The following is a 12,579-nucleotide window of genomic DNA, read 5'->3' as shown; positions in this document are numbered from 1 at the left end:
CTAGTGCTGCCGTCGCGCTTGCTGTCGCGGTTGTTCCTGTTGCTGCTTCTGCTGCCGTCACCGCATTGTGGGCATGCCGGCTGCTGGTGCATCAGCAGCTGTTGCTGGCGCAGCAGGCGGAACAGCACGAGCAACAACGGCAAGTTTTTCTCCGTGAAGTTTCCCACAACTTGCCGTTTTAGTTGCTTGATTCGCGCATGAAGATTTCAAAAGAAAATAGCGTGTGAAGATTCGGCGCCCTCCGAGTCCAACGCGCCTTGAGGCCAGCAGAGAATCGCCGCTTGAAACCATGCAACTTCATCCATCTTCATCTTCAGGGTTCTCACAACCGCTAAAACTACCTTCAACATCCTGAAAATGTGTGGGCGCTTTCTGGGAGGTGCGAAAAAAACTGGCACAGCGTGGAAACCAACGGCGTGGATGACGAATTGCGAATCTTGCTGTCTAACAGAGCATTTAGGTTCCCTGCCGAAGGCAAGGAACAAGCAACCAGCCAAAAGCCGTAAGACAATACAATTGAAACTCTGTAAACTTACTGAGAGCGTCACACTTGAGGCCACGTTCCTTTTGTACTGCTTAACGTGCATGGTGTCTGAGCTCGAGCCGAGCAATTTTTTTCAGGGCAACACACGTAGTTTGCCTTATGCATTTGGGTAGCTAAGGCTCTTGGGCTGTTATTGATGCTCTAGGAAGCTCCACGACTTTGAGGCTTTCTCTAATGGCTAGGACCGTCGGTGTGTTCAATCCTGTGGGAACGTGGCCTTCCCTAACGAGCTTGTGAACGCCTTTTGTTTGCTGGAATCTCAAAGCGAGGTGGCGCAGCTACCGGATTTGCGACTCCACATGCTCATGCAACGCGTTTTCCAGCACCACCGGTCACTTCTACTGGTTGCCTGTGTTAGGGGCACTAACTGCCGCCAAGAGTAGCCGCCTCCCGCGGCTGATATTTGCAGACCATGGAAGCGGATTTGAGAAAAGAAAGCACCTTGTGGGAGCACAATCAAAAGAAAATTCAAAATTCAACCTCCTTATCATTCCGTGTTGCAGAAGCTGCGTTGCATCTCTCTTAGTGCATCTTGGCTCGAGGGTTGCGCAGCGTGTCTGCAGCCGATCACGGCATCGGGCCATCTGTTCCACGCAGTTACAATGTCCACAAAAACGTCCAAAGAGCGCTATTAATATTACAAATTTCATAACCGACTTTTCTGTTGTTTTATGTGTCAAAAGTGTAGAGGAAATGTCTCTTCGCTTGGGGCAAAATCGAACTTGCCGTGATGCCTGTGAAACATCCCGACGTTGCGGTGCATCCTCATGTCTGTATGACCCATCTTCGTGGCTCCATGTTGTAATTCACTTGCCATCCTTGACGCACATACCTCCCCAATTACTCTTTTGTGACACAGTTTCAACGGGGGGAGCTATACTATCCATTCTTACTCAATGAGCATTTGTGCGATTCCTCCAATTCCCTGATAACGAGCAGGAGTGGGCAATGCCACGAGACTCCAACTACAGCCGTAGATTCAACAACCCAAAGAAGGAACAAGCTTGAAAGACAATAAACAGTGTATAAATAGTTTCGACTACTTAAGGGGGGCAGCTGATTGCAATGGGAACAAGAATCTTTCTACAATAGTACGCAGCTCACCCCAACCTTGCCCAGGTTACTCGTAGACTGACTGCATATGCAAATTTAGCTGAGTTGATTTAAGGCAGATCTATCAAACATATTTTTGTACTTTGATTACTGCTTGTTGATAGCAAGAACTATGCATAATCAATGAGGTTATGGAATACTCGTGATCTCATGCAACTGGAAAACTTTGCTCATATAGCCAGCCCCACCTCTATGACAACAAGCTTAGCTTATGTTTCGATCTCAGGCTAGTTTAAATGCCATCTTTTTGTCCAAGGGTAACATTCTTCTGCTCTGTTTATCACAATGAGTGAAACAGGGCGGTTTCTTAGCGACTTCTTGTCGCTTCCAGGAGGCGCAAACGGCGGTCCTGGGGCAGCGAATGCTAATATCCGCTTTTCTGAAGTGCAGAGGGAATCTGTAGGTACCGCTTCGGTCAAACCTGCAGTGGGAAAAAGGGGCGAACCCGCACATACAGCTGCCATTGCTGGATCCCTGCTAGTCCTATCACTTGCCATTTCATTTATGATATTTCAATGTCTTGCCGCTCTCAAAACCAGGAAAAGAACTCCAACAATCAAGCGGAGGCTTTCAACAAACAGCCCCAACCTTTGCGCTGTACGTTCTTGTTTAAGAAGTGCATATCGCGCCCCAATACGGTGTGGCGCGGCGGCCTGGCCTGGCGTGAAATTGTGCCCACTGTACAGTATTCCATGTATGCTGCGTTGCTGTACTCTATACTTACTACAGCAACCAGACAAAGCTAGCAAAACGCAGCGAATGAAAAGGAACCCTTTAATGCACGCGACCGAACAGAGCTCTCAATCGGGAGACAAGACCTCTGTGCAACAGACAGCTAAGGAGCTCAGGCTTTCTTGGCGAAGTAGACTATTCATGCACTCAATATTTCTGGGCGTACCCAGGCGAAGAAAGAGCTCGAAGTGTCACAGGTCGAACTACAACAGAACCGCAGCATGACAGTTCAGGTTCCACTTTGCTGCTGGGAGCACATGACTTGGGGGCTTCGCATTTGTCCATATTGACGCGTGAAATACGCACTCTCTTTTTCGCTTTTTTTGCATATAGTTGTCTTGCACAGCAGTACCAGCAGAGCGTGGTACCATGCCGCTGCGCATGGAAGGGTGAACGCCAGTGTTCCGCAATATTTGTTGCAAAAGTTATGCAGCGCTCGGCTGAGAAGCCTCGCCTTCGTGTTGAAAATAGTTTCTGTCGAAAAGTGAAATACGCCTAAGGCTATGTTGGATTTTTTCGACTCATGAGCAGGCGTCTTGTGCGACCAACGACGACAATTGAGTCTGGTGCTGTACAGGACCTCAGTTCCAGAGCCGTATATTTCAGCTGCTGCATTGTGGTACACGTTGGCGAACGCTCAAAGAGGCATCGGTTCTTTAAACGCCTCGCTGATTTAGTGACGTGCGGAGAGTGAGATTACCGGAGGGTAAGGTCGAAGGAAAAGGCCCTTCTAGTGGTCCTGCAACAGAGTGCAAGAGCCACTATGATGTGCTACCATCGCGCGGAGAAGTCACATATATTTGAGGTAGTTACCGCAAGTACAGTGCGCGGCTCCATACTATTGACAGGCTAGTGCACAAGAATCCGGAACAGCAAAGAATGGGCAGGGTATTCCTCTTTGTGCTAACTTTGACTGATTGGAATGCGTATATTGAAAAGGTACACTATCTGTTTACGAGCTCGTGCCAGGACAAAAATATGTTCAACAGGAAGTCCGTCAATGCTTTATTACTACAAGACGCTGCGTTCAGGAGAAAGAATTACGAGCTCAGTGTGACCCAACGAAGAGTGCAATTAAAGAATCACATTACCAGTAGACCACATGTGCTCGGTTCAGTATTTAAACGGACTGCCAAACTTTTGTTCTTCTGCGGAGACACTTTTAGCAGGAAGCTGATTGCGTTGATAGCGTTAGAATTTGTCGTTATGGCCACGACATGACAGTTGTGGTGTAGACGCTGGGCGTCCATTCGATTTCATTAGGTTGTGCACTGCAAGCAGAGCACTGGCTACACGGCAAAATCGTACCATCACATGAATTTTTGGGAAAGGCAGCCCCGACTGTTGCTCGGTGCGCAATGAGCTGTAGATGTCTACCAATTACATGCAGTTCCGTTAGCGGGCATATAACAAAAGATTTCTTATATACTAGCACGCCAGTAGAGTCTTAGAGTGTAGACATACCGAATTTCTCTGGAGGTTTTGAAGTGCGCAACTCTTGCGTACTAGTGGCACGCACTATACAGGCTGTGATACAGCTGCTAGACCGCTGGTGACCGGCAATACAACCACAAAGCAGCCCGCTTTGAAACAGATTGCCGAGGCGACACATCTGCTTTTTGGGTGTAGTTGGAAGGCATATCATCTGCTGATAGATCAGCAATATGTCAAAGTTGTCGCACCACTACGCCCAAGAAAGAAGAGCCAGAGTTAGTAGCGAAAGTTGCAGGAGGTAAGTGGCTCAGGGGGACGCGATAATCTCGACGCACTTACAAACGGAGACACTGAACATTGCTGTTCGGCTAGATAGCAAGGGCTGCTGCGCTTTTGAATGAGAGTAACGTTGCAGGCCAGCGTGTCCATTATAATTGAAAAAGCTGCATGCCAGCATCAAGAAAACTCTCCCCTTGTGCTGGTTCTGCCTGTGCATCAATTTCTGACACCGTGGCCACAGGAGTTCCTAGGAGCAGCCAGCTGGCTAAATGCTATGTCATGCAGCACGCTCAGCACAAACAGGCCAACCATTAGAGTCACGTTGGGCATCTTTGGTGTTGCTGCCGACGCGTGGCTATCTTTGATCATTTGTGCGGATTTCAGGGGCCGGGATGCAATGGTTGCACCTGCTTCGGCCCAGCCGCGAGGGCGTGCGGCCGCTGGATTTTGCATGGTATATCTCTGCACTAAAGGGCAGACAAGACGTCATCAGCAGCGGAACCTTTAAATGTTGAGGGAGCTGCACACGTGTGGTGACTTGTGGATGACGTGACATGCGCGATTTCACAGCCTATGCGTATTTTTGCAGGTCGCTAGCGTGAGAGCTGCAAGTAGCGATGCCATTAAAGTACTCGAAGCAGTGCAGGGGACGGCGCGTACTTTGCTTTAATTCCTGTCGCCTATGCAGCGTGAAACAAAAAAGAGGCGGATTTAGGGGTGCAAAGCGTTTGGGTTTTGTGCGGGAGAGCTTGCGTGCAGGCGGAGACAGTGAGTTTGTGTTGAAGGAGCGGGTCGTGAGGGTGGGTGTAGGGCGAGGACGTGCGTGGGTGGTGGTGTGTGTTGGGTGTGGGGCGGTGGCGTTGGAGCGTGTGCGGAGTTTGGCGTCGGGACTGCGTCGGAGTATTTTGTGGAGTGGCGGAGTGTGAGGGTTTGTTGGAGGGTTGTGTGGAGATGGGGAGGGCGAGTGGACCGTGGTTGTTGGGTGTTGGTGTTAGTGCGTGGGCGGTGTTGTGCCTTGGGTAGTCCTGGGGGACGTTGTGAGTAGTGGGTGTGTGCTGGTTGGAAAGCAGAAGGGGCAGTTTTGGTGGGAGCATAGATGGTTGGGTGTGGGAGGGAGGGTATGGATGTAGGGGAAGAGGGCCGTGAGCGCGTAGATGAAGAGGGGGCAGATTGTGGGGTGCGGAGCGTTTGGGTTTTGTGCGGGAGAGCTTGCGTGCAGGCGGAGACCGTGGGTTTATGTTGAAGGGGCGGGTCGTGAGGGTGGGTGTAGGGCGAGGACGTGCGTGGGTGGTGGTGTGTGTTGGGTGTGGGGCGGTGGCGTTGGAGCGTGTGCGGAGTTTGGCGTCGGGACTGCGTCGGAGTATTTTGTGGAGTGGCGGAGTGTGAGGGTTTGTTGGAGGGTTGTGTGGAGATGGGGAGGGCGAGTGGACCGTGGTTGTTGGGTGTTGGTGTTAGTGCGTGGGCGGTGTTGTGCCTTGGGTAGTCCTGGGGGACGTTGTGAGTAGTGGGTGTGTGCTGGTTGGAAAGCAGAAGGGGCAGTTTTGGTGGGAGCATAGATGGTTGGATGTGGGAGGGAGGGTATGGATGAAGGGGAAGAGGGCCGTGAGCGCGTAGATGAAGAGGGGGCGGATTGTGGGGTGCGGAGCGTTTGGGTTTTGTGCGGGAGAGCTTGCGTGCAGGCGGAGACAGTGGGTTTGTGTTGAAGGAGCGGGTCGTGAGGGCGGGTGTAGGGCGAGGACGTGCGTGGGTGGTGGTGTGTGTTGGGTGTGGGGTGGTGGCGTTGGAACGTGTGCGGAGTTTGGCGTCGGGACTGCGTCGGAGTATTTTGTGGAGTGGCGGAGTGTGAGGGTTTGTTGGAGGGTTGTGCGGAGATGGGGAGGGCGAGTGGACCGTGGTTGTTGGGTGTTGGTGTTAGTGCGTGGGCGGTGTTGTGCCTTGGGTAGTCATGGGGGACGTTGTGAGTAGTGGGTGTGTGCTGGTTGGAAAGCAGAAGGGGCAGTTTTGGTGGGAGCATAGATGGTTGGGTGTGGGAGGGAGGGTATGGATGAAGGGGAAGAGGGCCGTGAGCGCGTAGATGAAGAGGGGGCGGATTGTGGGGTGCGGAGCGTTTGGGTTTTGTGCGGGAGAGCTTGCGTGCAGGCGGAGACAGTGGGTTTGTGTTGAAGGAGCGGGTCGTGAGGGCGGGTGTAGGGCGAGGACGTGCGTGGGTGGTGGTGTGTGTTGGGTGTGGGGCGGTGGCGTTGGAGCGTGTGCGGAGTTTGGCGTCGGGACTGCGTCGGAGTATTTTGTGGAGTGGCGGAGTGTGAGGGTTTGTTGGAGGGTTGTGTGGAGATGGGGAGGGCGAGTGGACCGTGGTTGTTGGGTGTTGGTGTTAGTGCGTGGGCGGTGTTGTGCCTTGGGTAGTCCTGGGGGGCGTTGTGAGTAGTGGGTGTGTGCTGGTTGGAAAGCAGAAGGGGCAGTTTTGGTGGGAGCATAGATGGTTGGGTGTGGGAGGGAGGGTATGGATGAAGGGGAAGAGGGCCGTGAGCGCGTAGATGAAGAGGGGGCGGATTGTGGGGTGCGGAGCGTTTGGGTTTTGTGCGGGAGAGCTTGCGTGCAGGCGGAGACAGTGGGTTTGTGTTGAAGGAGCGGGTCGTGAGGGTGGGTGTAGGGCGAGGACGTGCGTGGGTGGTGGTGTGTGTTGTGTATTGGGCGTGGGGCGGTGGCGTTGGAGCGTGTGCGGAGTTTGGCGTCGGGACTGCGTCGGAGTATTTTGTGGAGTGGCGGAGTGTGAGGGTTTGTTGGAGGGTTGTGCGGAGATGGGGAGGGCGAGTGGACCGTGGTTGTTGGGTGTTGGTGTTAGTGCGTGGGCGGTGTTGTGCCTTGGGTAGTCCTGGGGGACGTTGTGAGTAGTGGGTGTGTGCTGGTTGGAAAGCAGAAGGGGCAGTTTTGGTGGGAGCATAGATGGTTGGGTGTGGGAGGGAGGGTATGGATGAAGGGGAAGAGGCCCGTGAGCGCGTAGATGAAGAGGGGGCAGATTGTGGGGTGCGGAGCGTTTGGGTTTTGTGCGGGAGAGCTTGCGTGCAGGCGGAGACAGTGGGTTTATGTTGAAGGAGCGGGTCGTGAGGGTGGGTGTAGGGCGAGGACGTGCGTGGGTGGTGGTGTGTGTTGGGTGTGGGGCGGTGGCGTTGGAGCGTGTGCGGAGTTTGGCGTCGGGACTGCGTCGGAGTATTTTGTGGAGTGGCGAGTGTGAGGGTTTGTTGGAGGGTTGTGTGGAGATGGGGAGGGCGAGTGGACCGTGGTTGTTGGGTGTTGGTGTTAGTGCGTGGGCGGTGTTGTGCCTTGGGTAGTCCTGGGGGACGTTGTGAGTAGTGGGTGTGTGCTGGTTGGAAAGCAGAAGGGGCATTTTTGGTGGAAGCATAGATGGTTGGATGTGGGAGGGAGGGTATGGATTAAGGGGAAGAGGGCCGTGAGCGCGTAGATGAAGAGGGGGCGGATTGTGGGGTGCGGAGCGTTTGGGTTTTGTGCGGGAGAGCTTGCGTGCAGGCGGAGACAGTGGGTTTGTGTTGAAGGAGCGGGTCGTGAGGGTGGGTGTAGGGCGAGGACGTGCGTGGGTGGTGGTGTGTGTTGGGTGTGGGGCGGTGGCGTTGGAGCGTGTGCGGAGTTTGGCGTCGGGACTGCGTCGGAGTATTTTGTGGAGTGGCGGAGTGTGAGGGTTTGTTGGAGGGTTGTGCGGAGATGGGGAGGGCGAGTGGACCGTGGTTGTTGGGTGTTGGTGTTAGTGCGTGGGCGGTGTTGTGCCTTGGGTAGTCCTGGGGGACGTTGTGAGTAGTGGGTGCGAGCTGGTTGGAAAGCAGAAGGGGCAGTTTTGGTGGGAGCATAGATGGTTGGGTGTGGGAGGGAGGGTATGGATGAAGGGGAAGAGGGCCGTGAGCGCGTAGATGAAGAGGGGGCGGATTGTGGGGTGCGGAGCGTTTGGGTTTTGTGCGGGAGAGCTTGCGTGCAGGCGGAGACAGTGGGTTTGTGTTGAAGGGGCGGGTCGTGAGGGTGGGTGTAGGGCGAGGACGTGCGTGGGTGGTGGTGTGTGTTGGGTGTGGGGCGGTGGCGTTGGAGCGTGTGCGGAGTTTGGCGTCGGGACTGCGTCGGAGTATTTTGTGGAGTGGCGGAGTGTGAGGGTTTGTTGGAGGGTTGTGCGGAGATGGGGAGGGCGAGTGGACCGTGGTTGTTGGGTGTTGGTGTTAGTGCGTGGGCGGTGTTGTGCCTTGGGTAGTCCTGGGGGACGTTGTGAGTAGTGGGTGTGTGCTGGTTGGAAAGCAGAAGGGGCAGTTTTGGTGGGAGCATAGATCGGTTGGATGTGGGAGGGAGGGTATGGATGAAGGGGAAGAGGCCCGTGAGCGCGTAGATGAAGAGGGGGCGGATTGTGGGGTGCGGAGCGTTTGGGTTTTGTGCGGGAGAGCTTGCGTGCAGGCGGAGACAGTGGGTTTGTGTTGAAGGAGCGGGTCGTGAGGGTGGGTGTAGGGCGAGGACGTGCGTGGGTGGTGGTGTGTGTTGTGTGTTGGGTGTGGGGCGGTGGCGTTGGAGCGTGTGCGGAGTTTGGCGTCGGGACTGCGTCGGAGTATTTTGTGGAGTGGCGGAGTGTGAGGGTTTGTTGGAGGGTTGTGTGGAGATGGGGAGGGCGAGTGGACCGTGGTTGTTGGGTGTTGGTGTTAGTGCGTGGGCGGTGTTGTGCCTTGGGTAGTCCTGGGGGACGTTGTGAGTAGTGGGTGTGTGCTGGTTGGAAAGCAGAAGGGGCAGTTTTGGTGGGAGCATAGATGGTTGGATGTGGGAGGGAGGGTATGGATGAAGGGGAAGAGGGCCGTGAGCGCGTAGATGAAGAGGGGGCGGATTGTGGGGTGCGGAGCGTTTGGGATTTGTGCGGGAGAGCTTGCGTGCAGGCGGAGACAGTGGGTTTGTGTTGAAGGGGCGGGTCGTGAGGGTGGGTGTAGGGCGAGGACGTGCGTGGGTGGTGGTGTGTGTTGGGTGTGGGGCGGTGGCGTTGGAGCGTGTGCGGAGTTTGGCGTCGGGACTGCGTCGGAGTATTTTGTGGAGTGGCGGAGTGTGAGGGTTTGTTGGAGGGTTGTGTGGAGATGGGGAGGGCGAGTGGACCGTGGTTGTTGGGTGTTGGTGTTAGTGCGTGGGCGGTGTTGTGCCTTGGGTAGTCCTGGGGGACGTTGTGAGTAGTGGGTGTGTGCTGGTTGGAAAGCAGAAGGGGCAGTTTTGGTGGGAGCATAGATGGTTGGGTGTGGGAGGGAGGGTATGGATGAAGGGGAAGAGGGCCGTGAGCGCGTAGATGAAGAGGGGGCGGATTGTGGGGTGCGGAGCGTTTGGGTTTTGTGCGGGAGAGCTTGCGTGCAGGCGGAGACAGTGGGTTTGTGTTGAAGGAGCGGGTCGTGAGGGCGGGTGTAGGGCGAGGACGTGCGTGGGTGGTGGTGTGTGTTGGGTGTGGGGCGGTGGCGTTGGAGCGTGTGCGGAGTTTGGCGTCGGGACTGCGTCGGAGTATTTTGTGGAGTGGCGGAGTGTGAGGGTTTGTTGGAGGGTTGTGTGGAGATGGGGAGGGCGAGTGGACCGTGGTTGTTGGGTGTTGGTGTTAGTGCGTGGGCGGTGTTGTGCCTTGGGTAGTCCTGGGGGACGTTGTGAGTAGTGGGTGTGTGCTGGTTGGAAAGCAGAAGGGGCAGTTTTGGTGGGAGCATAGATGGTTGGATGTGGGAGGGAGGGTATGGATGAAGGGGAAGAGGCCCGTGAGCGCGCAGATGAAGAGGGGGCGGATTGTGGGGTGCGGAGCGTTTGGGTTTTGTGCGGGAGAGCTTGCGTGCAGGCGGAGACAGTGGGTTTGTGTTGAAGGGGCGGGTCGTGAGGGTGGCTGTAGGGCGAGGACGTGCGTGGGTGGTGGTGTGTGTTGGGTGTGGGGCGGTGGCGTTGGAGCGTGTGCGGAGTTTGGTGTCGGGACTGCGTCGGAGTATTTTGTGGAGTGGCGGAGTGTGAGGATTTTTCGGAGGATTGTGTCGAGATGATGAGGGCAGGGTGGCCGCCATTAGATGGCGTGGAATTTGGCTGGGGTGAGGTTTGAAGCGAGTGTAGAAGGTGGCTATGCAAAGCGTTGTTTTGTATGTTTCGGCAGGAAGGCGAGGAGCACAAACTAATTTGGTGATGAGACTTATCTGTTTGAGGGTTTGAGGGAGGGTTTGTATATAGCCGAAGTCTGTGAGTTACGTGTGCATAAGGTGGTTAATTGGGCTGTCTCTGCTGCTGACTAAAAACTTCAGTAGTGAAGCATTCAGTTCCTCAAAATGTTCGAATGTCTGTGAGCAGTGCTTAATAAAGAATTGGAGATGTCTGCTATCTTATAGGATATCTGTTACTTCATTTCTGCTGTGACGTCCCATGATTTGTGATGATATCTTGCGCCGTATCGTGGTGGGGCTTTATTCTACGTTTCATGCATGCAGTATGTCTGCGAGCACTGCGAAATTATGCTGCAGAGAAGTGTGAAAATATTTCTTAGAGAAACCCAGAAACAACACTGATCATAAGCTGTTCTGGGGCTAACAGTTTGTAGGTTCAGATATGTCGCAGTGCCATCCTCAATTTTAATCTTGAGTAGCATAAACCGTACGTACCTGCTGCGCCGAATATGTTTGTTTTGAGCATCGAAAGTAAACAACACTGGGTCAAAAACAACGCGCGTCCTCCACAGAACACTGGCTATATATGGATCCATTGTGAAGACTTGCGCATTGCGAATTTGGCGCCTGGTCGAGCATTTTATACTTACACATCAAGTGCAAGAGCACAGTAACAGCCCCTCGCAGCATTAGTACTCTTTTGATGCTAGGTGGCTTAACTTTATGGTCAAAACGTAGGAATTTGTTTTCTAAAGCGGCCACGTCTTTGCGCTTTTGAACTTATGTGGGGATGCGTAAAAATGAGTTTTTCGTCAACTTTCTGTTTGTTTTGCTGTGCTCGTACATGTATATCTGCTGCATAGAAAGGCAGTTCACACGAAGCTGGAGCTGAACACTCAAGCAAGCATGCGTGTTGCAAAGTAGACCTGTCACAGTCGGTTGAGCACTGCCAGCTTGTGGGTTTGCAGTGTTAAAAGGCCATCAGTGATCACAACTGAATGAAGCTGTTCCCCGAACTTCGCTCTCCAGAAAGCCCGTTCTCCTCCTAGTGTACCAACAGCAACCCTGCGTCGATGCGTAACGGCAGAAAATAGTTGCAACAGCATGTAATAGGCTTTCAGTGTCATTTTAATTAATTGTAGCTGAGTCTATATCTTCTTGCTGCTCACGGAAGTGCGCATAAAGCTTACTGAGAACTTTATTGAAACACACTGTCAGCAATTGCACGATTATTCGAGACAAATTCCGATTTTTATGAAAACCTTCGTTACGTCTTTGAGTGCTTTCATCAAATGAACTAGCTCAAAAGTATAGCATTTACTTGCTGCAGTACACGCATTGTTCACTGATGCGATGATTCGAAGGGCAAAATGTTACAGAAAATATCACGGCAATACACCTTTTCATTTATGGAAATATGCTTTGGAAAGGCATCATATTCAGCGAGCAAAACGTATGCATTTGCAGACGCATTTGGGCACCAGTGGATTGGGGTTTTTCAATATCTTGTTCAGCTTGTGCACGTAGGGTTGTGCACAGTGAAAGTGACTTTGTTCAGTCTATCAGCAAACTGTAGCCGTAAAACGTGCGCCAGTGTTTTTTTAGCACTCCAGATGCAGATTGACACTCTGTCAAATGCGTGCCGAGACTGCTTGAGCTTTTCGCTATCAGGATTTGCTGGTAATGTGACAGCGTTGGACGATTTGTGGATTCACAGCTGATGTCATTGGTAGGCGACTTCGCAGCGCAACGCGTTATTACGCCACAGTGCGCTATGCTTATTTTTTCCTCCATCTGTCTGATTTAGCGTCAAGGCGCCCACTAGCAAATAGCACATGCTGCAAGCAAACGTGAGCAGAATGACGTCGTTCGTTGTTCGCGTGAATGTAATGCCTGCACGGTTGTCACGTGAACGCAAAATGCTAGCTTCTACGTCGAAAACCCAGCTGCTGTTTCTGTTCTGTATCCGCGTTTTTCTTTGCATTGATTTTGACGCTTACGTGAGCACCAGATGGACCAAACAGCATACAAACGAAACACCAGGACTATTTTAGGAAGGCGGCCAGTGCAGGATTCGTTGTGACAAGCTGTAAGAGCCACAGATCAGCAGGTAACAGGTCTTGACGACTTTAGAGGGCTTCAGGTCGCGCTTCTAACTCTTAAAGGAAGTGTGTTGACGGAGTAAATATCCCTACAAGGATGTCTACAAGCATTTTGCTCGAGTATTCCTTTCAGGCATGCGACCATCGTCTATGGATGCCGTTTGCTTTAACCTCCTGTAGTCAGCTACAGATGCGATACTTTGAGATCAAGGATAGCTTCATCGCACTTACAATG

General features: G+C 53.1%; 1 protein-coding gene across 1 annotated transcript; it reads right to left on the bottom strand.

Annotated features, from left to right (window-relative positions):
- Window positions 1–6,045: 6,045 nt before the first annotated feature.
- ETH_00017300 (uncharacterized protein) lies at window positions 6,046–10,152 on the bottom strand (the record flags this gene model as incomplete). Its single annotated transcript, XM_013378172.1, has 3 exons — window positions 6,046–7,463; window positions 7,636–8,810; window positions 8,831–10,152. The coding sequence occupies 3 exons, from the start codon at window positions 10,150–10,152 to the stop codon at window positions 6,046–6,048; spliced, it is 3,915 nt and encodes a 1,304-aa protein (XP_013233626.1).
- Window positions 10,153–12,579: the final 2,427 nt, after the last annotated feature.

The sequence above is a fragment of the Eimeria tenella genome, genomic scaffold (assembly GCF_000499545.2).
Source record: "Eimeria tenella Houghton genomic scaffold, Eth_scaff77, whole genome shotgun sequence".
Classification (NCBI taxonomy): Eukaryota; Apicomplexa; class Conoidasida; order Eucoccidiorida; family Eimeriidae; genus Eimeria; species Eimeria tenella.
The sequence above is the reverse complement of the archived record's forward strand: the minus strand, read 5'-3'. Positions and strand labels throughout refer to the sequence as shown.